At 41.5% G+C, this 27,240-nt stretch overlaps 1 protein-coding gene across 5 annotated transcripts in view; it reads left to right on the top strand.

Annotated features, from left to right (window-relative positions):
* The window catches only part of SYK (spleen associated tyrosine kinase), a 286,906-nt gene that overhangs the window by 170,601 nt on the left and 89,065 nt on the right, over positions 1-27,240 (top strand). For 3 of the 5 annotated variants that reach the window (XM_077299917.1, XM_077299918.1, XM_077299919.1), the window contains exons 4-8: positions 1,209-1,347; positions 10,324-10,414; positions 15,943-15,992; positions 18,300-18,368; positions 24,539-24,614. In XM_077299917.1, the coding sequence (XP_077156032.1) occupies positions 1,209-1,347; positions 10,324-10,414; positions 15,943-15,992; positions 18,300-18,368; positions 24,539-24,614 (425 nt within the window). The remainder of the gene's footprint in view (positions 1-1,208; positions 1,348-10,323; positions 10,415-15,942; positions 15,993-18,299; positions 18,369-24,538; positions 24,615-27,240) is intronic. The other 2 variants (XM_077299920.1, XM_077299921.1) reach the window with 1 other exon arrangement.

The raw sequence follows: 27,240 nt of genomic DNA on the forward strand, positions 1-27,240 counted from the left end.
ACTAGGGTGTTACTACCTTGTGTAGTGTTGCTGCGGTATATGGACCTGAAGAGGTTAATTGCCGTATGCAAATCACTACATGGCCCCCGGAGACAGCCTGAGTAAGGTGCCGTCCGGAGTGTCAGGGTGGGAAATTACACCTAAAACGGGTCCATATGGTGTTGCAGGAAATATATGTGAAATGACTAACATGTCTGCTAATAACGATGGATTGCCACAACAAATATGGCGCTTTGGATATGACGCGCGCATGCGCAGTCAGTAGGAGCCACACAATACGGCTGATTGGCCGGCTGGTCAGCTCACAGCGGTGACGCATCTGACATGCGCACTAGGTCCAGTTGGACGCTGAGTAAACAGAATGGCGTCCTCCATACCGAACATGCTTCCACAAAGGTAAAGTAGAAACGCTATACCTAATGAGAATTGTATAAACTTAAAAGGGTGATAGCAATATGTTTTTAATTAGCACTTCATGAAAGTAACATATGCACAATAGCACCTTAATTTACAATGAATAGCACCTTATAGCAATTAAGGATGGTTAGGATATGTATAAAGATGGAGCACATGGACATATTCACTGCTTGAGAAAAGCTCATTGCGAGCTGAAACGTCGCCTTGAGATGTGATTAAATCCTGCACATTTTTTCACTTTGGAATATGGAGTGCTGCCTCTTTTTTTGATTATATTTGAACTTGGATGATCGGTGGACTGGTTATCTGGGGGCCTTGCACCCAAAGATAAGTATACCTGTGCTGTTCCCCTTTTTTTACTATATCTATCTATCTATCTATCTATCTATCATGAGGGTTCTGGCTGTAAATATACTGTACCTGGCTGATTAAATTTTGTTCTTCCTTTGAGATGTGTGCGTAAAATCTGACAACATATGCATGGTCTGTGTGTTGTCCGTTTTTATTCTCTGATCCATTGATTTGCATTGGCGAGTCTCTTCCGATATATGCTTCAATTCGCAACAGGCTGTGATTTTTTTTTTAAATTGCACTCATCCAAATTATACGCTAATGTGAATGAACTCCAAATGTTATTATTTTTCTTGGGGCAAACATAGAGATTCAGAAGTGGTTGTCAAAGTAGTGGACAATCACTTAAATGTAAATGGATTTTTAAAATAATGTAGTATTTAATAGCAATTTACTGTTCATACAGTATACTTTCAATAACATTTTACTTTCTCTTTTAGAATAAGAGAACGTGACAACAATGGATCGTATGCTTTGTGTTTGATTCATGATCGAAAGGTTTCACATTATCGCATCGATCGGGATAAGACTGGAAAACTGTCAATACCAGACGGAAAGAAATTTGACACTTTGTGGCAGGTATTTCTGAACTTTTAAGCATTACCTAAGCTTAAAGCAATAAATTGTTCTTACCCTAAATTATTCAGCGGCACTGGTATGGTTTTGAAGATAAAGGGGTTGTCCTACGAACTAAGTTCCCTTTTTCTTTATAGATCCTAGAATAAAAATGAGTTCCACAATGTGTTACGAAAATGTCTCTGTCCCAAGATTCTCTTATAAATGTGTCCCTGCTGTGTACTGTGTAATGGCCGTGTAGGAACATAGTCTGATCATAACACAGCTACTAGGCAGGAGAGGAAGCAAAATAGTAGACAGACATTACAGCACGAGATCATAGGAGCAGCTTTCTGTGAGGTAAATCATTTTTAAAAACAGGCAGGGTAGTGTTTTACTTCACAGAAATAATCAGCTGCGATCCCATGCTGTCCCATCTGTATACTCTCTTTTGCATTTTCTCCTGGCCAGGAGTTGTGGTATGTTCAGACACAGCCATTACACAGTACATACAGGGGTGAATTTCTGAGATTATTTCAGCACAGGAACATTTTTAACACATCCAATTGTGAAACATATTTTTATTCCAAGGTCTATTGATCTGTCCAAACAGGCTGCCAGTCACTCGATGCACAAACTAAACATTAATTTATTGGGTGAAATGATTTTTAAACTTACATACAGGGAATCTATTACCCATGCCAATTAAAATGCCAATTAAACAGCATAAACATTTATGGCATCATAGTTAAGAAATGTATATAAAGTTTATTTAATAATTAAATCAATACAAAATATCCACACCATAAATAGGTGCTATATGCATGGTGCACAACAAGGAGGGCAATAAAGAGAGGACATGACAGTAACCAGGTTAACAGCAGGGAAACACAGAGTAAATCACATCAATTACATAGATTTGTAAGCAGATGATCACTATATAACATGGTCCAACCGGTATCCAAGCGTTAATTAGCATCAGCAGCATACACCACATATGCCATAACATAGGTCACGCTTACCCATTACTGTGTGTTCGAAAAGAGTGTCCCCGGCTGGCCTGGTGCCCCTGGACGCGCGTTTCGCGTGATCGCTTCCTCAACAGGGTTAATCATTGGTCAGTCTCATGCCATTTTATATACTTTAAAAAGCAGAAGTGGTGCCGAGACCGCGGCGCATGCGCAGTGGCGCCCGGGGCGCGTCACCACTACAGCCATCATAGCAGGGCAAAAGTGGGGCGGAAGTCCGCCAGAAGACGTCATGTGACGCGTGCCCTGCTATTGAAGACGGCCGCAGTAGGGGACGAGCGTTCCGGGCGGCAGTGGGCATGCGCACACCTCGGCCACCATTTTTAAGAAGACCATGGCTGTGGCCATTTTGATAAAGATCAAATTCAGGTTCCAGTCCTGCATGACCCATAAGTGTCATTATAAAACAAGAAAAAGGTAAAGAGGAGCAATGCGGTACATATAGTGCCATATACAGAGAGGGGGTGACACACTTCGCCCGCAGTGTTGATTAATAATTTCATTACAAATATCACAATGCTTAATACAACGATAAAAAGAAGTTTATAAAAATTGCATAGAAATTGAGACATAATAGTACCAAGTATAGGGAAAGTGACAATGAACTATGGATAAATAGACATAAAAATAAACACAAACACATGTGGGAACTTCATTCTTCTTTATATCTTTTATCATTTTGGAGTGTCCTTAATTCAGTGTGAAGTGCGTGTGTGCAAAAAGCGGATGTAATGCAGGCTAGACGCCATCCAAGCCAATGGTCATAGGTAAGAAAAAGCTACAATAAAAGCAAACACAAGACAAATTAGTACAAACATTATAAAAAGGTAATGGTGATGACAATGGGGAGAGAAGAAAGTGGACAAATATGTCCGGTATCATATATTTCCAAAACCGCACAGGCACACAGGTGCGCCAAATCAAAGAATCAAAAAATCCACAACATTAGAATAATTAAAGGAAGGGAGTGAAACTCAGTTTCTCATTCAGCCCCCTTGGGGCTAAGGTGTCAAGGGTGACAATCCACTTACACTCACATTGTGCAAGCATTTTTACCAGATTGCCACCCCTGACACCCCCATGTATTCTCTCGATACCTCTCACTTTTAGGCCTCTGGGGTCAGATCCATGACAAGCCCGAAAATGTCTTGGCAGAGTCTTTAAGCCCGACACATCTGTCACCTCTTTCGCGGCTATTATGTCACGAACGTGCTCGCGTGTCCGAATCTTCAACTCCCTAGATGTGAGGCCAACATAGATCAGGGAGCAGGGACAGGTGGCATAATATACGACAAAAGTCGTATTACATGAAATATAGTCCCGTATTTTAAATTCCCTGCTCCCATCTGAGGTTTTAAAGGACCCACATCTAAGGATATTCGGACACGCAACGCACGAGCCGCATGGATAACACCCCTGTCTCGGGCTACCCGCATCCAGAAAATTTCTGCTCTTATTTTTGGCTATATAATGACTCCTCACTAGAGCATCTTTCAAATTTTACTCCTGCGCTGAGTCATCAGGGGAGCTTTCGTCAGATGTGAGGCCAGTATAGTGTCAGTCTGTAATATTGGCCAATGTCTATTAAATATTTCTCGGATGCGGTTCCATTGACAGTTTGAAGTTGAAATGAATCTGACCCCAGATCCATCCTCTGCTTTGGATCTCTGAGCCTGTAAGAGTAAATCCTCCCTTCTTGTGGATTTTGCCCTTCCATACCCTGCCCTGATGCACCGGCGGCTGTATCCCCGCGCCCGGAATCGATCCGATAGGATGGCGGACTGCCTCTCAAAGCGGGTCTCCGTGGAGCATACCCGTCTGTTCCTCAAAAATTGCCCAACTGGGATGGCTTTGATAACAGAATAGTTGTGTGCCGAGGATGCATGGAGTAAAGAGTTCACAGATGTTTCTTTGCGATAAAGGTCAGTCTCAATCGAACCATCCTCGGCAACACACAAAGTAATATCCAAAAAATTAATTGTAGTTTTATGACAGGAATAGGTGAATTTTAAATTAATACTGTTGTGATTTAATTCCTGCATAAATTTGGATAGTCTGGCCTCGCCACCGTTCCAGATCATCAGAACATCATCGATGTAGCGAAACCAGCCTACCACAGGGTCCGCGGCGTGTGCCCCGTCTCCCTGGAAGATAGGTCTCTCCCAGAAACCCAGAAAAAGGTTTGCATAAGAAGGGGCACACGCCGCGCCCATCGCTGTACCTTGTAACTGTAAATAAAACCTATCTTTGAAAACAAAATAATTGTGAGTTAAAATAAACTCAAGTAACTCTAAAATAAATTCAGATAAGTGGCCATCCCAGTTGGTATTTTCGAGGAAGAAACGGGCAGCCCTCAATCCATCCTCGTGCCTAATTGATGTATATAAAGACTCGATATCGATGGTGACAAGGATCATACCCGCTTCAAGAGTCAGCCCATCAACCCTCCTCAGCACATCCGTGGTGTCTCTGACATAGGAGGGGAGAGTCTCCACCAAGGGCTTCAGATAAAAATCTATCAATTTAGAGACATTGTCACACAGCCCCCCTATGCCAGAGACAATTGGTCGCCCGGGCGGGTTCACAGCGTCCTCCCCACATTCCCTCCCTTGTCTCTATGTCCTGTTGTGATTTTGCTTTTTGCTCCCTCTAGTGGTCATTAGTGATTTGACTCTGGAGCTTCTGTCTTTTCCTATATCCTCACCTGGGCCGTTAGTTCAGGGGCGTTGCTATATAAGCTCCCTGGACCTTCAGTTCTATGCCTGGCATCGTTGAAATCAGAGCTAATCTGTTGTGCTCTTGTCCTATGATCCTGGTTCCTGTATTTCAAGCTAAGTCTGCTTCCTTGCTTTTTGCTTTTGTTTTGTTTGGTATTTTTGTCCAGCTTGTTCCAATCTGTATCCTGACCTTTGCTGGAAGCTCTAGGGGGCTGGTGTTCTCCCCCCGGACCGTTAGACGGTTCGGGGGTTCTTGAATCTCCAGCGTGGATTTTTATAGGGTTTTTGTTGACCAGATAAGTTATCTTGCTATATTCTGCTATTAGTAAGCTGGCCTCTCTTTGCTGAACCTGGTTCATTTCTGTGTTTGTCATTTCCTCTTACCTCACCGTTATTATTTGTGGGGGGCTTGTATCTTGCTTTGGGGTCCCTTTCTCTGGAGGCAAGAGAGGTCTTTGTTTTCTTCTCCTAGGGGTAGTTAGATTCTCCGGCTGGCGCGAGTCATCTAGCGATCACCGTAGGCATGATCCCCGGCTACTTCTAGTGTTGGCGTTAGGAGTAGCTATTTGGTCAACCCAGTTACCACAGCCCTATGAGCTGGATTTTTGAATCTCGCAGACTTACACGTTCCTCTGAGACCCTGTCCACTGGGGTCATAACAATGTCCGCAGGTTGACATCTTTTGTAGATTAGTAACGGAGGATCTAACTAAATTATCAAGAGGGATGTATAATGACAACCTGACAGTTAGTCAGAGGAAAGCGATAAGAGAGTTGCAGGAGTTGGACTCCTTGGTGATTAAACCTGCTGATAAGGGAGGGAATGTGGTGGTCTGGCCGACAGATAAATATGAACGGGAAGTGTTACGCCAATTGAGGAACAGGGATACATATCGCCTGTTGCCCCAAGATGTTGATATACATCAATTAGGCATGAGGATGGATTGAGGGCTGCCCATTTCTTCCTCGAAAATACCAACTGGGATGGCCACTTATCTGAATTTATTTTAGAGTTACTTGAGTTTATTTTAACTCACAATTATTTTGTTTTCAAAGAAAGGTTTTATTTACAGTTACAAGGTACAGCGATGGGCGCGGCGTGTGCCCCTTCTTATGCAAACCTTTTTCTGGGTTTCTGGGAGAGACCTATCTTCCAGGGAGACGGGGCACACGCCGCGGACCCTGTGGTAGGCTGGTTTCGCTACATCGATGATGTTCTGATGATCTGGAACGGTGGCGAGGCCAGCCTATCCAAATTTATGCAGGAATTAAATCACAACAGTATTAATTTAAAATTCACCTATTCCTGTCATAAAACTACAATTAATTTTTTGGATATTACTTTGTGTGTTGCCGAGGATGGTTCGATTGAGACTGACCTTTATCGCAAAGAAACATCTGTGAACTCTTTACTCCATGCATCCTCGGCACACAACTATTCTGTTATCAAAGCCATCCCAGTTGGGCAATTTTTGAGGAACAGACGGGTATGCTCCACGGAGACCCGCTTTGAGAGGCAGTCCGCCATCCTATCGGATCGATTCCGGGCGCGGGGATACAGCCGCCGGTGCATCAGGGCAGGGTATGGAAGGGCAAAATCCACAAGAAGGGAGGATTTACTCTTACAGGCTCAGAGATCCAAAGCAGAGGATGGATCTGGGGTCAGATTCATTTCAACTTCGAACTGTCAATGGAACCGCATCCGAGAAATATTTAATAGACATTGGCCAATATTACAGACTGACACTATACTGGCCTCACATCTGACGAAAGCTCCCCTGATGACTCAGCGCAGGAGTAAAAATTTGAAAGATGCTCTAGTGAGGAGTCATTATATAGCCAAAAATAAGAGCAGAAATTTTCTGGATGCGGGTAGCCCGAGACAGGGGTGTTATCCATGCGGCTCGTGCGTTGCGTGTCCGAATATCCTTAGATGTGGGTCCTTTAAAACCTCAGATGGGAGCAGGGAATTTAAAATACGGGACTATATTTCATGTAATACGACTTTTGTCGTATATTATGCCACCTGTCCCTGCTCCCTGATCTATGTTGGCCTCACATCTAGGGAGTTGAAGATTCGGACACGCGAGCACGTTCGTGACATAATAGCCGCGAAAGAGGTGACAGATGTGTCGGGCTTAAAGACTCTGCCAAGACATTTTCGGGCTTGTCATGGATCTGACCCCAGAGGCCTAAAAGTGAGAGGTATCGAGAGAATACATGGGGGTGTCAGGGGTGGCAATCTGGTAAAAATGCTTGCACAATGTGAGTGTAAGTGGATTGTCACCCTTGACACCTTAGCCCCAAGGGGGCTGAATGAGAAACTGAGTTTCACTCCCTTCCTTTAATTATTCTAATGTTGTGGATTTTTTGATTCTTTGATTTGGCGCACCTGTGTGCCTGTGCGGTTTTGGAAATATATGATACCGGACATATTTGTCCACTTTCTTCTCTCCCCATTGTCATCACCATTACCTTTTTATAATGTTTGTACTAATTTGCTTTTTGCACGCACGCACTTCACACTGAATTAAGGACACTCCAAAATGATAAAAGATATAAAGAAGAATGAAGTTCCCACATGTGTTTGTGTTTATTTTTATGTCTATTTATCCATAGTTCATTGTCACTTTCACTATACTTGGTACTATTATGTCTCAATTTCTATGCAATTTTTATAAACTTCTTTTTATCGTTGCATTAAGCATTGTGATATTTGTAATGAAATTATTAATCAACACTGCGGGCGAAGTGTGTCACCCCCTCTCTGTATATGGCACTATATGTACCGCATTGCACCTCTTTACCTTTTTCTTGTTTTATAATGACACTTATGGGTCATGCAGGACTGGAACCTGAATTTGATCTTTATCAAAATGGCCACAGCCATGGTCTTCTTAAAAATGGTGGCCGAGGTGTGCGCATGCCCACTGCCGCCCGGAACGCTCGTCCCCTACTGCGGCCGTCTTCAATAGCAGGGCACGCGTCACATGACGTCTTCTGGTGGACTTCCGCCCCACGTTTGCCCTGCTATGACGGCTGTAGTGGTGACGCGCCCCGGGCGCCACTGCGCATGCGCCGCGGTCTCGGCACCACTTCCGCTTTTTAAAGTATATAAAATGGCATGAGACTGACCAGTGATTAACCCTGTTGAGGAAGCGATCACGCGAAACGCGTGTCCAGGGGCACCAGGCCAGCCGGGGACACTCTTTTCGAACTCACAGTAATGGGTAAGCGTGACCTATGTTATGGCATATGTGGTGTATGCTGCTGATGCTAATTAACGCTTGGATACCGGTTGGACCATGTTATATAGTGATCATCTGCTTACAAATCTATGTAATTGATGTGATTTACTCTGTGTTTCCCTGCTGTTAACCTGGTTACTGTCATGTCCTCTCTTTATTGCCCTCCTTGTTGTGCACCATGCATATAGCACCTATTTATGGTGTGGATACTTTGTATTGATTTAATTATTAAATAAACTTTATATACATTTCTTAACTATGATGTTATGGATGTTTTTGCTCCACTCTTTTGTGTTGTTCCATTTTCGGAGCTGTCCTGTTGTGTTGGCACCTGTTGAGTGCCTGGGGAGAGCTAGCTTAGTCTGCTCTCTTTTATCTTCTACTTTAGTGCTTCATGATCTTGTTAATAAGCATAAACATTTATGTACGGTGAATACTCCCATCATCATACACCTGCTCTCGCTGTTATAAGTGAGACCAGGTGCAGGATGATGAGAGTAGTACTGTCATCAGCCAACATCTGTGACCAGCGGTTACCTTTTTACTGCCAGTCACAGCTGCTGGCTCACAAACTATCATCTATTTGACAGCATGGAAACTGCAGCACTCTGACGCGAGGTAACAAGGTTACCACCTATCAGAGCCGGTGTTTCTCGTGCTGTTACACAGATGACAGTGTGGGAAACACCCGATGTCCGGGCCACTCATTGATTTAAATGGGGTCAAAGTCCAGATACTGTTCTGGTGCCCAAATCGAACATTTTTACAATGTTCGAGTGAAACTGCCAGAACCAAACATTCACGGGTTAGCCCATCTCTAGTAAAAATCATTCAATGTGATTTTCTGGATTTTTTTTTATACTGTCTCACAGTTGAAATGTACCTAGCGTAAAAATTAATTACCCGTATAGAGAAAGGATTGCACATAAAGAAACAAGTATCATAAAATAATTTTTATAAAATTTTATATAATTTTTATTAAGCAACTTATTATTAAAAAGTTATATCTATTACAGTATTTTGGGATGATAAGACAATGAAAACTACCAATAGTGGAACCACAGGTCAAAGGTAAAGAAATACTGTATATGATAGATCCAGTTAACCACACCAAACAGCAATCATATGCATATATCATATTATGCCATTGTGGAATTAAGTAGAACCACTGGTGAGTGTCACCAAAAGAAAGTGGAGGCTGGAGGGGTAAATAAAAGATAATAGTAGACCATAATCACCTCAGACCTGCAAAGCCACAAACCTAGGGTCAAAATTACAGACCTCTTCATTATTTGTAGGTGGGAAAACTTGCAAAATCGGCAGTGTATAAAATACTTGTTTTCCCCACTGTATATGCCTAGACAGTTCCATTAATGAAAGGGATTGACCACTACTAGGACAGTCCTCTCTTCAAAATGTTAGGCCCCCATAAAATAATAAAGATTATACTCACCTTCCGTGCCAGCACCGCTCCTGCGGTGATGGTACTCGTTCTCCCCGAGGCTCTAGTGCGGTGTTGTGACATGTGGCGCTGGCGCTCAATCAGCACTGGCATCACTCTACCCACCTTCAGACAAATCGTACATGAAGGGAAAGTTCAGGCTGCAGCTGATCCCTGACTTCCTCTTCATACTCGATTTGTTTGAAGGCAGGGACAGTGATGCCAGCGCTGATTGGGCGTCGGTATCACGTGTCACAACAACACCACGGGAGTCCGGGGAAAATGAGTGCCAACTGCACAGGAATGGCACTAGCACAAGAGGTGAGTATAGGCTTTATTATTTTATTGAGGCCAAGCGAGGGGTATGACAAGAAGTTGTCCAAGTAGTGGACTACTTCTTTCACTTCTTTCAAGAAAAATACCACAAATATACAGCCTTATGTAAGTAAAATATTGGATGTAAAATTTGTATTCATTGTCTAATTTTTCATATTTCTACATTTTAGGTAATGTACTTATTTTAATTATTTGTAATTTTCTTTTTTATTTTCCATTACATTTTTTTAGTTAGTCGAACATTATTCCTACAAACCTGATGGACTTTTGAGGGTCCTGACAAACCCATGTCCACGATCAACTGCTAACAGCAATTCTGTAGGTAAGTAATTCAATACAGCAAATATATTTAGGTTTCTTAATGGTGTTTTCTTTGATCTCAATATTGACCCCTAGGGTGGGTTATTAATATCAGATCAAAAGAGGATAGAATGTAATTTGAATCAGAGTAACACAACCTCGCCCAGCCACTAGTATGTGTACAATGGAGTAATGTAAACCATGAAGAGGACGCCGTCTTTCGTAGTGTGCCATGGCCATTTTAAATAATTCTGAGAGTCTGATCTAGTATTGATCCCCTATTCTAAGGATATTGTAATCATGGAATGTCCCTTTAATTATAACCTCTCTTCACTAGTATAATAACGTTGTAAGAATATTTAGTAGCAAAACAAAATGGGTTGAAGGGCTCATGTCAAAATAAAGTGTTAGGACACAGATTAGTCATGTTCAATGGCAATCAGTCACACTAACTATAATATAAACAATATTCTGTCATGGACAGCCCCACTTCAGTTCTACTGTGTAATGTAATGGAAAACTTGAAGTACTGTAGAATGTCTATCAACTGTGTAAAAGCTTTTAACCCCTTTACATCCGAAGGTGGTTTGCATGTTAACGACCAGGCTCATTTTTACAATTCTGACCACTATCACTTTATGTGGTAATAACTCTGGAACGTTTTAATTGATCCTGCTGATTCTTAGACTGTTTTTTCGTCATGCATTGTACGTCATGATAGTAGTAAGATTTATTTGATATGATTTGCATTAATTTGTGTAAACAAGGGAAATTTGGTGAAAATTTTGCAATTTTCAAACTTTTAATTTTCATGCCCTTAAATCAGATAGATGTCACCCAAAATAGTTAATTAATATCATATCCCACATGTCTATTTTACATCAGCACAATTTTTGAAACAATTTTTTTTGTTAGGAAGTTATAAGGGATACAAGTTGACCAGCGATTTCTCATTTTTACAGCAACATTTACAAAACAATTTGTTTAGGGATCACCTCACATTTGAAGTCACTTTGAGGGGTCGATACGATAGAAGATACACCATTCTGAAAACTGCACCCCTCACGATGCTCAAAACTACATTCAAGAAGATTATTAACCCTTCTGGTGTTCCACAGCAATTAATGGAATGTGAAAGGAAAAAAAATAACATTTAACTTTTTTTCACTAAAATTTTAATTTAGTCTACTTTTTTTTATATTCACAAGTGTAACAGGAAAAAATGAACCCCAAAATTTGTAATGCAATTTCTTCTAAACATGGTGATAGCCCATACATAGAGAAAAATTACTGTTTAGGCGCCAATCAGGGCATGGAAGGGAAGGAGCGCCATTTGACTTTTCAACACAAAATTAGCTGGAATTCAGAGCAGACGCCATGTTGCATTTGGAGAGCCCCAGATGTGCCTAAACAGTGGAACCCCTCATAGATGACTCCATTTTGGAAACTATGCCCCCCAAGGAACATATCTAGATATTTGGTGAGCACTTTGAACCCCCAAGTGCTTCACAGAAGTTTATAATGTAGAACTGTGAAAATAAAAACTTTAATTTTTTCCACAAAAAATATCTTTTTGCCCCCAATTCTTTATTTTCCCAAGGACAACAGAAGAAATTGGACCCCAAAAGTTGTTGCGTAATTTGTTCTGAGAATGCTGATACACCATATGTGGGGGTAAACCATTGTTTGGGCACATGGCAGAGCTCGGGAAGGGAAGGAGCATTGACTTTTTCAATGCAGAATTGGCTGAAATTGAGATCAGACATCATGTCGTGTTTGGAGAGCCCCTGATGTGCCTAAACAGTGGAAATCCCCACGAGCGACCCCATTTTGGAAAGTAGACCCCCAAGGAACTTGTCAAGATGTGTGGTGAGCACTTTGAACTCGTAAGTGTTTCACAAAAGTTTATAATGTAATGCCGTGAAAATAGCACCCATTTTTTTTCCAAGGGTAAAAGGAAAAATGGGACCCCAGAATTTGTTGTTCTCCTGAGTGCGCTGATGCTCCATATGTTTGAGAAAAACTACTGTTTGGGTGCACGTTGAGGCTCGGAAGGGAAGAAATGAAGTTTTGGAACACAGACTTTGATGGAATGGTCTGCGGGCATCATGTCATATTTGCAGAGCCCCTGATGTACCTAAACAATAAGCTCCCCCAAAAGTCACCCCATTTTGGAATCTTGACCCCTTAATAAACTTTTCTACGTGTGTGGTGAGCACTTTGAACCCCTAAGTGTTTCACAAAAGTTTATAACGTAGAGCCGTAGAAATAGAAATTGATCTTTTAGCCCCCTTTTTTTAGTATTCTCAAGGGTAACCAGGGAAATTGGACCTAAAAAGTTGTTGTGCAATTTCTCCTGAGTATGCTGATATCCCATATGTGGGAGAAAACTACTGTTTGGGTGCACACCGGGGCTCGGAAGGGAAGGAGTAATGTTTTGGAATGTAGACTTTGATGGAATGGTCTGCAGGCGTCATGTCACATTTGGAGAGCCCCTGATGTGCCTAAACAGTGGAAATGCCCAACAAGTGCCCCATTTTTGGAACTTACAGTTGTGCTCAAAAGTTTACATACCCTGGCAGAATTTTTGCTGTCTTGGCCTTTTTTCAGAGAATATGAATGAAAACACCAAAACTTTTTCTCCACTCATGGATAGTGGTTGAGTGAAACCATTTATTGTCAAACTACTGTGTTTTCTCTTTTTAAATCATAATGACAGCCCAAAATATCCAAATTACCCTGATCAAAAGTTCATGTACCCCATGTTAGGGCTAGCGGAAAGCACTGAATGAATATAGAAATTTTATTATAATAGATGCGTTGGCAGCCCGGGGTCTACCGTGCAGGTGAACCTGCTGCTAGCAAATGGCGGAACTATATGGCGGTATGAGCTAACTCTGTTACTTCACAGAATAGCCGTGAACTCAAAGCACTGCGCCCTGTTAGACTCCACAGAGGCACAGGCTAACTACCCAAAGAGAGCAGTCAGTGGTCATGCACGCACACAAAACTCCTAGCCGGAGGTGCCAGCGTTCTAGGGGCTTATTTCAGCCAGGTCCCTGAATACACAAACACACAAACTCCTCGCCGGAGGTGCCAGCATTCTAGGGGCTTATTTCAGCCGGGTCCCTGAACACAATCATACATGACCACACTGGCGCAAAGTACATAACTTAGAACAATACTAGCGCATGGCCGTGCGGCCATGCGAGCCTTAAATAGTTGCAGCACGTACAGGACCTTCCTAGAAGGACCAATGAGAGGCTGCCACAGAGCGTGAGCACCTACAGGACCTTCCTGAAGGACCAATGGCCTAAGCTGCAGTATCTGATCATGTGACCCTCGATCTCAGAGCAGAGGTGGGAACTCGACCCCTAACACCCCATTTCTTAATACTGTGTATTGCCGCCTCTAACATCAATGACAGCTTGACGTCTTTTGTGGTAGTTGTGGATGAAGTTCTTTATTTTCTCAGATGATAAAGCTGCCCACTCTTCTTGGCAAAAAGCTTTCAGTTCCTGTAAATTCCTGGGCTGTCTAGCATTAACTGCGCACTTGAGATCTCCCCAGAGTGGCTCAATGATATTGAGATCAGGAGACTGAGATGGCCACTCCAGAACCTTCACTTTGTTCTGCTATAGCCAATGACAAGTTGACTTGGCCTTGTGTTTTGCATTGTTGTCATGTTGGAACGTTCAAGTATGTCCCATGCGCAGCTTCCAGGCTGATGATTGCAAATTTGCCTCCAGTATTTTCTGATAATGTGCTGCATTCATTTTTCCTTCAACTTTGACCAAGTTTCCTGTGCCTTAGTAGCTCCACACATCCCCAAAACATCAGCGATCCACCTCTGTGCTGTACAGTAGGAATGATGTTCCTTTAATCATAGGCATTGTTGATCTCTCTCCAAATGTAGTGTTTATGGTTGTGGCCAAAAAGTTCAATTTTGGTCTCATAACTCCTAATTACCTTGTTCCAGAAGTTTTGAGGCTTGTCTCTGTGCTATTTTATGCATTGTAAGCTAGATACTTTGTAGCATTTACGCAGTAATGGCTTTGTTCTGGCGACTCGACCATTCAGCCCATTTTTCTTCAGGTGCCTCCTTATTGTGCATCTTGAAACAGCCATATGGCTAGTTTTCAGAGAGTCCTGTATTTCAACTGATGTTATTTGTGGGTTTTTCTTTGCATCCTGAACATTTTTCCTGGCAGTTGTGGGCGACATTTTTGTTGGTCTACCTGACCGTGGTTTTTAGGGTTCGTATTGGTGCATAACTGACTTCTGCTTTATCTCTGCACAGTAGGTGTAAGAGTTCATTGAATAAAGAAGGACGTGCTCTATTCTCCTCTTCATGACACTGCCTGGTTATGATTGGTCAACCTCATGCAGGTGAAGAAGTAAATATTCTCAGAGACAAATCTCTGGTCACATCCAGTTGAATTAAATGGAATGTGTGACCATGTTTTGCTATGTAATCTAAGAGCAAGGAGCAGCTTGAGGTGGGGGCTGAGACCCTAATTCCAGTTATGTATCACTTGCTAGTCTTCATGCTGTCATTTTGATACAAAATGCTGAGCCCTGTATAACCCTGGCCACACTACTGATTGACAGCTTTCTGTGTACACTGTACATTTACTGAAAGTTGCTTGTCACTGGTGCGGTCGGGGTTACACACAGCAGTGGACTAGGATGCAAGAAATCTCCTGCTGATAAAACACTGATTTCATTGAAACAGTGAAACTAAACCTAATAAGTAACACATCACTGGAATCTAACTTCCATCCCCTAAATCATGCAGCTTTCAGATTACATAGCAAAAAACGGCTGCGACAGGCTTTTTAACATAAATTATAACCAAAACTTTACAAGCTAATATCTTCATAATTGAAAGGAGAAATTAAAACTCAATTTTACTCAGCTCAGCTCTACAACCACAATTCCATATTCTCCAGACTGGTGTCCATAGATTGGGAACCGGTCATTTTGTCTGCCCTTGCGACCTGGCGAAGGTCTTCTTTAACCTTTTTTTATTCTTTTGATATATTTTTTTATTTTAGCAATCACCCCTTCAACAAAATTGCATTGGAATTTACATTACCCTAAAATGCAATGTTACAAAGTAGCTACATGTAGGTTCATGACCAAAAAAAGTAAGGTTCATAAATTGGAATGAGTTGTTTGTTCTGATCTACTGTCCCTACTCTATACAAGCATGAAATGGTGCTCCTTGACCAGCCCCATCTTTTATACTGGACGTGACCCACTGATTTGCTGTGCTAGTCCATGTGATGCAGGGATTTATGGGGAAGTCACTACTTTGTAACATTAGTCCACTTTATAAGTCTTCAGCAATGTGTGAAGTGACGCTGTGAATTTTACTTTGTCTGATCTTCATGATTCGAACTGCAATGTTGAAATTTAGGGGGAACTGCGAATTTCAGGAATTTTGGCTTTAAGTTGATCCTCTGCTGATTGATCTGCTCATCCCTACATAGTAAGGTAGTAAAGGGAATAAAGTATTTACATTGTTTTTTTTTATTTGTTTTTAAGGGCCCGTTAGTTTCCGTGCACATCATGGGCTTCCTATGCCACCTACAAGGGTAAGCTGCAAAAAAGATTTAATACATTCAATAAGGTTCATGGCAACTGAATACATACCATAACATGATTACAGTATATTAATCTGCAACACAACTCTCTTCTGGTCTTATCAGTAAAGCATTCACTCTGCATCCTTCAACTTTACCCTATAAGCGATCGGAATAAGTGAGTCACAATCTAAGTCTATATGCAAAATACATTTGTTGAAAAAGAAATGCTAAAGTAGACATAAGTGCAAAAATATAATTTAGCAAATTTAATGAACAACATTTGAAAAGTTTAATAAATACTTATTTGTAAGTAACGTCCTTATATATGAACACAATAATATAATTTATGCATTTATCAATTGCTATATTACTGGATTATAAAAATCATGGAGATCTCTTCTTCCGACGCTACAATACAGCTTTAATCACTCAGCTCTAAATCTGAGCTGTGCTTATGCTAGACACAAAGATAAAAGTATAAAACTGAAGATGTATATGTCACAATGCAATTAATTATCACAATACATAATTAATACAGCTCCAAATTTAACCCTGCTACATCATGTGCAATATCTATTTCTAGACAATTTTTTTTACCAATTTGGACAATTATGATGGTAATAGCTATTTGACATCAGTCCGTGCTCATCGTTTTCACTGATTGGATTCAAATGGACATCCTAATGCTTGTAAGAGAAGATGAGCAGTCTGGCTTTTGTTAGTTTAATAACTTGAGTACCTGAATCATCTGGTGGGTTTGCGGTTAAGCAAAGGTCAAACCGCCACTGTATCAGCAATAGAAATAATAACGCATGTGGTTTTGATCTAGAGGAGACACATTATCAGTGGTTCCCTCAGTTAGGATATGCCACAGAACTTATGAGAAATCTTTATCCATGGAGGTTAAGGTAGTTTAAATGGTTCCACGCAAAGTAATCCGAGATGGTCGCCATCACCTATTTCTGGCTGAAACCTGTTCTGGATGCGTTGCAGTCAGAAATAACGCTGATCCAAACATGAATCTCATCTGCAAGCTGAGAAGCAGCATGTGAATAAAAATCATTTATCTCCTCAACTTGACATGTTTACTATAGGACATGGACCAGGAGAAGAAAAGCTGTTCTGCTCAGCTTACAGCAGAGCATTGAGTCTTCTTCCTGAAGACTATCTCCTGGACCCTGTTCCATTGTACAGCTAAAAGGTTGGGTTAGGCTACGTTCACATTAGCGTTAAGCTAATGTGCGTCGGGTTTGCGTCGGCGACGCAGCGGCGACGCATGCGTCATGCGCCCCCTATACTTAACATGGGGGACGCATGCGTTTTTTTTGTTGCGTTGTGCCACACATGCGTCTTTTTTGCCGCAAGCGTCGGACCAAGAAAACGCAACAAGTTGCATTTTTCTTGCGTCCGATTTTCGGCAAAAAACGACGCATGCGTCGCAAAACGCAGTGTTTTTGCGTGCGTTTTGCCGCGTTTTTGCGTGCGTTGTGCGTTGCGTCGCCGACGCAGCGGCGCACAACGCTAGTGTGAACGTAGCCTAAGGAAGTAAGCTATGCTGATTCACAATGTTACTTCTCAGCCTGACAGTTGAGAAACATGTCTGGAGCAGTATTTCTTCAGGCTGATACCTTTCGAAGGGCAAGCATAGGATGAGTTGCAGCCTGAAATAGGTTACAGTGGCTATCTTGCATAACTTCTTGGAGACAACCTTCAAGTAGCATCTGGGGATCTTGAACTCATACGCAATGCATATAGCTTTAGGGTGTACTGATGTAACTATCACACCCAAGCCCTGATGCCGGAAGGAGCCTCAATGCCCCTACGCCACACAGAATTTACCAGTATATGAAATGATAGTAAGGTCCTTGTAACAGATTTTACATAATTGGGGGCCTAGGAGCCTAACAAACACAAAAGTATCATCAAGGATTACAACTTTTACAACTTTAATTATTTGGTTTAAATAGCTCTAACATATAGTTCTTGTCTATATGTTAGACGCTCATCCTTAAGAGTAACAACTTTTTGTCTTTGTCAGTAATGACTAATCTATAAATGTCTAGATTCCACGGGCTTCATGTGTTGCATTTGTCCACCATTACCATTTCTCTCATGCAAAAGCTCTGAGGAGTCTTGTGGAACACTGAAGTTCTTTAGAAAACAATTTCAAAAATTCCCTTCCATGCCAATGCAATAGAAATATAGTACATCAGTCAATACTGAATACACAGCTTATTACAATTATAATGACATTGCATTATGTAAAAGGGTTTTTCTAGCACATTTACTTTTCCTCTCTGGCATTATGGTTTCTAGAATTGGTCAGCAGGTGGAATAATTTCAAGATTCAAATCCTACTCCTTTCCCAAGGCTGGCAGCAAAAAGGTGCAGAGTTCTTGCTCTTTCAAAGCTTTTATAAATTGCTAGCAGGTTTGGCTGCTTTGCTTTTACAGCTTGGATTAAAGCAGCATTGTAGGATTCATGCACATGTATTTGAAATTAAATTACATATGGAGTTCAATATGTTGCAAAATGTGAAATGATGCATTTTTTAACAAAAGATATTATATAAATATATCTGATTGGGTTTTATTACAAACAGATTCCTTTGTGGAAGTGAAATTTCATGTGATTATCCATGCAACAAAAAATGCATCCCCACGGTCACTCCCTGGTATGTGGGGAAAGGATTGTACGCCATCACTTCTTCCAGACGATAATAGTCTACAGATACTTATCCGTCCATCAAAGGACCACTGTAAAGTTTTATTTTTTCTTATCCCATTTGTTATCAATAAGTAATATGTGTGTAAAGAGTATATTAAACTACTTACTGGTCGCTGTCGTCTACCGTTTCCAGCGGTGCTCCAGTCATCTCCTACATAATGTAGCCATAGTTCTATCATGCCTTCCTCACATGTGTGCCTTTCTTATTGTAAGTCTATAAGAGCCTTATAGATTTACTTTGAGAAAGTGACCTCTGGTTCGCACAGACGACGCTGTGTGAGCTGGCAAGTCACAGCTGCAGACAGATGCAGGAGAAAACAGGAGCAGCGCTGGAAATGGTGTTTAATACAGTAAGTATTTTAATGCACTCATTACACATATTACTGATTAGCACATAGGATGCAATAAAAAAAACGCCAGAGTGCTCTTTAAATTTCCAACTATTGAATCTGCCAATAAAATGCAGACTGATGTACTGTCCAGGAAGGCTGTATTTACAGTATGACTACCCTTAAGAAAGGTGAAAAAAAAGCATACCTATAACATGCAAAACTATTGTAAATACATATTCTTTTCATTTACATACTTTTATTTAATTAATGAAACTAAAATTATACATAAAATATTCCTTTTAACGATATTGATTTGAAAAGCCTGTTAACTTTTGGCAAAGTCCACTTTCTCGACATGACCCAAAGCCTCTTTGGAAAATATTCAGTATACAGCCTTCCTCTATCTAGCACCAGTTTAATGCAACTACTAAAACAGAGTAGTAGCAGCTGCCAATGAAAGTGATAAGAGACTTAAGCATCTGCATTACAAAGCTGTGTGTATATGTGGCTCCTCTGCGAATATAGAATGTAGATAATTGAATCAGCCCTCATCATTGAGGCTCTTCTACTGACCATAAACACTAGGAACATTCATTTAGACCTTAGCACTCTTCATTATTAATATTTTGAACTTTTCAAGCAACACTAATCATATGGAGAAACCGGCATTGCTGCTTTAATCCTACTAACCGTGTGGTTAACTACTAAATCCTCATCCTAACAACTTGCTTGGAAATCCTTATGGCCACCTTTACATGTTGTAGATCTGCTGTCGAAAGAATCCTCAGTAAGTATATTTTCATAGGTGGCACATCTGTTGCAGAAATGTGAGTGACTGTTCCTTTCATCTAAATGGGGTTTGAGAAATTCACATGTACATGCTGCGGAATACAACCTCAATCAGAAGTAGTGATGAATTTTCAGTCAAATCTGCAAACGTATCTACCTACCATAAATGATGCTCAAAATCTGCATAAAAATCTGTAATTTGACATTATTTATATTGATGCATACTACAATTAATGAATTCCAGTGCATTTCCACTGCAAGAGGTTCGTACTCGCTGTAGTTTTGAAAACCCATAATATGCTCTGAAATCCAAGCAGATTATTTTTTGCAACATGTGAATGGCGTTACACTGGCCACACTGATTCGTCCTATGTAAACGTGAGAGAACAGTGTATAGGTATATGCTGTGTAGCTACAGTGTTTATAAAAAGTATTTACCAGCTTTGCCTTTTCCCTGTTTTATTAAGTTAGTACATTGATTCACATAGCATGTTCTAGACCTTTCAATAGGATGATCACAAGTAGAAAAGACTCTTTAAAATTAATATTAAAAATGTATTAAAAAGGCAAAATCATTGAATGCAGAACTATGCCCCCTTGTAACCCATCATGTCTTATAGCAGTGTTGTCAGCATTTACAGTTCTAATTTTCTATGGACAGGTCTTAATTCTTAAGTACTGTACTGTACATGATTAATTTCTTAGAGGACCAGTCACCTCTCCTCATTTGATTCATCATTAGATACAGGAAAGATATATATATATATATATATATATATATATATATATATATATATATATATATATATATATCTTTTTTACCATGTTAGCCAGTAGATAGAAAAATATTTAGAATTGAGAGTCCTCAGTGGTTGATACCTTTTAATGGCTAACTGAAAAGATGGTAACAAATTGCAAGCTTTCGAGACTACTCAGGTCTCTGCCTGATGAAGAGACTTGAGTGGTCTCGAAAGCTTGCAATTTGTTACCATCTTTTCAGTTCATCATTAGATAGACATTCTAGAAATAGGTACAATTATACCACAATCATTGGAAGTATAAATGCATCATTACTAGTAATTTTCTTTTATCTTTAAAAACAATCGCTCCCATTCCTGTCCCCTGAATTTGTCTCCAGATTTTGGGGCTTGGGACCAAGGCAAAGAAAGCATTAGAGGAACACTACATTCCAGGGTGAACTTGTCTCTCATTTCTGTGACAGAGGGGTACAGGAGATTTCCTAATTTTTTAGGTAGTCCAGGAGGTCAACCCTCTTTTCAGGAGCCTTCTAGCTATATTACATGATTTGGTAAATATGTATTGTAATAGTATGACTAGTTATGCATTCAAATATCATGTGTGTGTTAAAGGATATTTCGGGACTTCTTTGTCATCAAAATAACTGTAGTATGTACATTGTGAGGACCATTGGACTATGCACTCATTTGAACTCTCACCATAGGGTCAAAGTAGACGTATTACAGGTAGCTACAGTGCCTTGCGAAAGTATTCGGCTCCCTGGAACTTTTCAACCTTTTCCCACATATTATGCTTCAAACATAAAGATACCAAATGTAAATTTTTGGTGAAGAATCAACAACAAGTGAAACACAATTGTGAAGTTGAACAAACTGTATTGGTTATTTTAAATTTCTGTGGAAATTCAAAAACTGAAAAGTGGGGTGTGCAATATTATTCGGCCCCTTTAACTTAATACTTTGTTGCGCCACCTTTTGCTGGGATTACAGCTGCAAGTTGCTTGGGGTATGTCTCGATCAGTTTTGTACATCGAGAGACTGAAATTCTTGCCCATTCTTCCTTAGCAAACAGCTTGAACTCAGTGAGGTTTGATGGAGATCGTTTGTGAACAGCAGTTTTCAGCTCTTTCCACAGGTTCTCGATTGGATTGAGGTCTGGACTTTGACTTGGCCATTCTATTTATTATTATTATTCTAATTATGCTTGGGATAATTGTCTTGTTGGAAGACAAATCTCCGTCCCAGTGTCTTACCAGGCTGACTACGAGGGTACCTCAATACAGCTGTCGCATGTCCTCCTCGGCTATCACTGATCTGGTCATCGCTGCCCGATGATATCTGGCTTTCTTCCTCCGATGCAGACTCAGACTTGGGAATATCGCCTAGAAGGTCTGGTGTTTTCAACCCATGGCTTGATCTGGAGTTCATGCTGGAAAACACTCGCTATCTAGGTTAAGAAGCAAAGAAGCAGGGACTTAAGCTGCATGTCTGCAGCTAGCACTCCTGGAATTAGCTTGTTCACTCACGAACTCGAAACGCAATTCCTCAGTTCCAACAGTTCCATCGGCTCACTGCCTTCTGGCCCCTTTAACAGGCTGACCAGAACTGTGTCGCTGCGATCATGCCAAAGATGGGGTCGGCATTAGTGATGAGAGAGTATACTTGTTGCTCGGGTTTTCCCAAGCATGCTCAGGTGGTCTCCAAGTATTTGTGAGTGCTCGGAGATTTAGTTTTTGTTGACATAGCTGCATGATTTGCAGCTGCTAGACAGGCAGAATACATGTGGGGATTCCGTAGCGACCAGGCAACCCCCACATGTACTCAGGCTGGAAAACCTGAGCAACGAGTATACTCGCTCATCACTAGTCGGCATCACTCCATCATGAGTCTCCTCCAGATGGGCCCTGTATGACTACACACTCCGCACTTCCGGATTTGCAGCAAGGTCACATGACACAGCCGCATGTGTCATCCAGCTGACCTCACGTTGTGACGCAGTTGAGGAGGAGGGGCCAGTGTAATCACTGACCTTATCCCTGCGACCAGGCCCGAGCTAGGATTTCTCCCAAAGCAACGCACTTCCAGTGCAGGCAGAGCACTGACAGCCCTGAAGGGTCCCTGCTGGGGATTTCATGGCCTTTACAAAGATAGAACAGACTACTGAAAGCTTGTCAGTACTTCCATATAATTTGCATCAACTACTGTATAATCCAGCAGAACAATTTAATACATCATGGAATTCACTGTAGCTGTTTACACTATAGGACATCCAGCGTGCAACCAGATTAGTGTTTCTACTATACTAGCCATCTCACTTAGTGCTTCATGAAGGATAGACACATCATGCTGATCGCATGGTATAGCTTCTGTACTGGTGCAATCGTTAATGAGCCTGGGCATACACAGGTAACCTTCTTCTTAAACTGCTAGAACTGGCATTCTAGCTGATCCTAACAGATCAACCCTTCTTATGCCATTGTCAGTAGTGACAGTGGCACTGGCGAATGAGGAGCTTCACAGAAGGAAAACGCTCTCTGTCAGCACATCGACAGCTGGGCAGAGACATCGCAGAGTGCTGAGGGGTTTCTATAGCCTGACAAATTCCTCTAGGTCTGCTGTACATGACAACTTATCAGATCCCAGTGAAAGCATGCCTCATAGGTTACCTTTCGGTCAAGCACTGACAGGATATTATAAACTGAACTACTGAATTAGTACTGTCTATTACTATTGTGATCATAAGATGGCATGTTCAAGTCCAAGATAGTGACGAAAGAATATTGTAAATGTAATTTAAAAAAATGTTTTTTAAGTGTTTTTTTATTTAATAAAAACACCCTCACCAAAGTGTAAATTTTTCCAATAAAACTGGTGTAAGCTAGAAAAGAAATATGCATAGTTTAAAAATATAACATATTTGGTGTCTCTGCATCCATAATAACATGTATTATAACAGGATATCATTACATATCCCACACTGAAAATGCTGCAAACAAAATTAGACAAAGTTATCAAAAAGTTGTACCTTTCTCACAATGGTACCAATAAATACTACAGATTGCTACTGAAAAAAATAAGCCTTCATACAGATCTATAAATGACAAAAAGGAAAGAAAAAAATATGGCTCTTAGAACATGATACAAAAAAAATATACATGTTTCTTGTTAAAACAATATTTTTTTGCACAAAAATAGTTAAATATTTAAAAAAAAATGTAAGTTGGATATTACTGTTATTGTATTAATACATACTATAAAAATGTACCATTTTTATTGGGAAGATATGCCCTATCCCATGGATAAGGAATATCCTCCAAGCTTGGGAATACTCTTAACACATGAAAAAACAACCACAGAACTGCTGTTTTCTTCTGTTTCTCCACATAAAAAGTTAATGAAAGTTAGGTAGTAAGTTATATGTACTCCAAAATGTTACCACTGACAAATACAACTTTCCTTGAAAAAAAAGCCCACATACTATTTTTAATAAGACAAAGCAAACAAATGGCCTGTATGGTTATCATAGCAAGATCATTTCTAGCCATATCAGAACGCCACTAACCAACAATTGATCTCCACACCGGCAGAACAGGAATATCCATGTTTTTTCATAGATGACCATTTGTTTGACTAGTCAATATGTATTATTACCACCATCCTGCAACAGCCAATAAAGTGAAAATGTAAGATTATTTTCTCTCGATTATTTGAGTTTCAGGAATGGGGTGGATCTGTGGGTCTTAGTGACTTAATGAGAAAAGGGCCTTTAAAGTTACAAACATTTAAATATTTGGTGAAAAATGTTAAATTCAGATGTTTTAAGCTTATAGAATACTGTATAATCATAAAGTTATGTAATTTTTTTAATACATTAGAATTGATTATGATTTTGTATCGTAAGTTATTCTTACCAGTATTCTGTAATCACTAATTATACTTATTCTACTAGACAACTAATGTTACAAGAGCTGGAAGTGTTTCGTCATCAAATCCATATGTGTCCAGAATGAGGCCAAGTGAAAGAGGTAGGTTACAATCTCTATATACTGGCGCTGTGGTGTCTGAGGGATCCTATCGGTGTGTTTTCCTCTTAAGAGCATATTAGTTTGAGAATTGGAACATGATAGATGTGGGGGGCTGTTACAGATTTATAATAAGGCCCAAAAGGTTCATGTTACCCTCTTAATGCTGTCAGTGGCAAGCCAGGTCATCCCCATAGGACTTGTAAATTGGGCTCCTCTTTTGATCACAATCGCAATAAGGTGCAGGTCACTTAGGAAATTGCTGCACACCTGTGCAGACCTTGTTTCCACTATGCTACTGCAAAATTTACAAATTGGTCAACATATTGCCCTATGTAGTATGTACCAAGCATACACTGACTCACCAACAAGAATCAAAATATTAGGAAGAGACAATTCTAAGGCTGGGTTCACATTGCGTTCAGTGACTCCGTTAAACGGACTACGTTACACAGCGGCATAACGTGGTGTAACGTAGTCCGTTAACGCCGCCATTGAATGCAATGTCCAACGCATCGCTAGCGCACGCCCACAATGGGCATGCGCTAGCCATGTGCCGTCATTGAGTGACGGACCCGAGATGCGGGCTGCAGCGTTTCCGGGTCCGTCACTGCTAGCGCAATGGAACGTCGGCACTTACGTTAACAGCAGCCCGTTAGCGTATGTGCTGAATGGGCTGCTATTAACGCAATGTAAACCCAGCCTAAGGCTCACACTCCTAAATGGTATTTATGTCTGCTGTTTGCATCAGCTGCACTATGACTTCAGGCTTTCACACTCACAGTGCCCATTTGCACAGTCAGACTTTTCCCTCCTGAAATGTACACTCCAATCCCTCATTCTCAGAGAGCTACTTACACAACCAGATGGTACCCTCCTTGACCACTACTCACTTCTACCTGTCTTTACCCCACTATTTCGGATGCCTTCTATATACTCTGCATTTTAATAAAGCATGTGTTTGCACTCTCTCAGCTCTGCTCATCCAGACTTTGGCTGCTTTTGGCTACTTGAGGCAGCATGCATTCGCCCTCTTTCCCCAGCTCTTATCTCTATCAGGGAGACACTATGGGTAGATCTCTTCCTCCTCTCCTCTACAACCATCTGGTCTTTTATGCCCTGCTTGTCATAAAGGCAATTTCCTATCTGAAACCTGGTGCAGCACATGTTTCAGAATGCTTACATCTGCTACTACTCAATACCATGGCTATTGCTCTCTGCACAAGCTATATGCAACTGACAAAGAGCGAGAAAAAAACATCCACTAACTATCCTCAGTTTGACACTAACACATAGTTTACCCAGCTTTCCTCGGTCTCTTGGGCAGCAAACAAACATTAACCGGTTTGTCCAGATTTGTCCCAAAAGTCTGCAGACACTATGTGACTTCAGATTTGTGAATCCTCACATCGCACACCAATTCACCTAAGTCAGCGGAGAGACTGGGTGCTCATGTGACCGCAAGTATGCAATATGCATACTGCTAGCCACATCCCGACTACATATGCGTGGCCTTGCTCAGCTCACTAACAATGAGTGAAGCCACACACATCAATTCAGAATGTGGCTGTAAGTATGCATATCGAATATATTTCCGGTCACATGACTGCCTTTTCTCTCTGCCAGAAGCAACAAATCACTCAGAAGTATGTGACGGAAGCTGACCTGTTGATTTAGAATCATCCAGCAACTATAAGGATTAAAATCGTTAGAGCAGACAGTGAGTGTGTGATGCCTAGGAGAGGCGAGCTTCCAGGAGTGGACCCTCTGGGTCACGGCACAGAACCTCCCCTGGGTGAGCGAACCTGGTGGACCCGAACCCTATACAGGGATCGTTAGGGGCAGACCCGAGGGAGTCAGATACTGAGACAGCTGGTACCAAGAGGGACGGCTCATAGGGAAGCAGTGGGCCAACACGGATAGGGCTGACGGGACAGCCGTAGGCAGGGTAGCAGGGAGACAGGAACCTAGGAAGGCTGAGCAGGTTCAGAGAATACAGGAAGGGAGAACAGAGAACAGGACGATTGCAGAGAACACTGGAAGGAGAACCCCTAAGACACCAGGGAATGGGACCAGGAGGGAGATAGGGACCACAGAGCAAAATCCAGGAGCTGAGGAACCCCTGGGGCAGAGCAGGAGCAGGAAACCCAGAGGCAGGAAAACCAGGGACTGCGGGTGACAGCAGCAGGGACAGGTTTAACAAATAATAGCGGGCAGGTACATGCAGGGATGGCCTAAGCATGAGTACGCAAGGCAGTTACACACACAATAATCAGGTGCCTCCACTAAGGGAGGGCGGCCTGATATACCCAATGAAGGAGTCTGATTGGAGCAGGAGGACTTCCGGGTCAGGCGACACACAGCTAAAAAGCTGGCAGAGAGCGCGGCCGCAGCCTAAGCCGCCTTCGCAGAACTGCCGCCGGCTGTGGGACCAACAGCACGGGAGTGACACGCCCCCCCGACCAGCAGGGGGTGCCAGAGTGGAGGGGTAAGTATTGGGGAATGGGGAGGCCATGGCTGTGGGGGCCACGGCTGTGGCGGCCGCGGACATGGCAGAGTGGTTAGCTCAGACCCAAGGAATACTGGGAAAGTTGTTATTGAGTCCCAGACATCCAAGAGTATGAGGTGT

The sequence above is a fragment of the Ranitomeya variabilis genome, chromosome 1 (assembly GCF_051348905.1).
Source record: "Ranitomeya variabilis isolate aRanVar5 chromosome 1, aRanVar5.hap1, whole genome shotgun sequence".
Lineage (NCBI taxonomy): Eukaryota > Metazoa > Chordata > Amphibia > Anura > Dendrobatidae > Ranitomeya > Ranitomeya variabilis.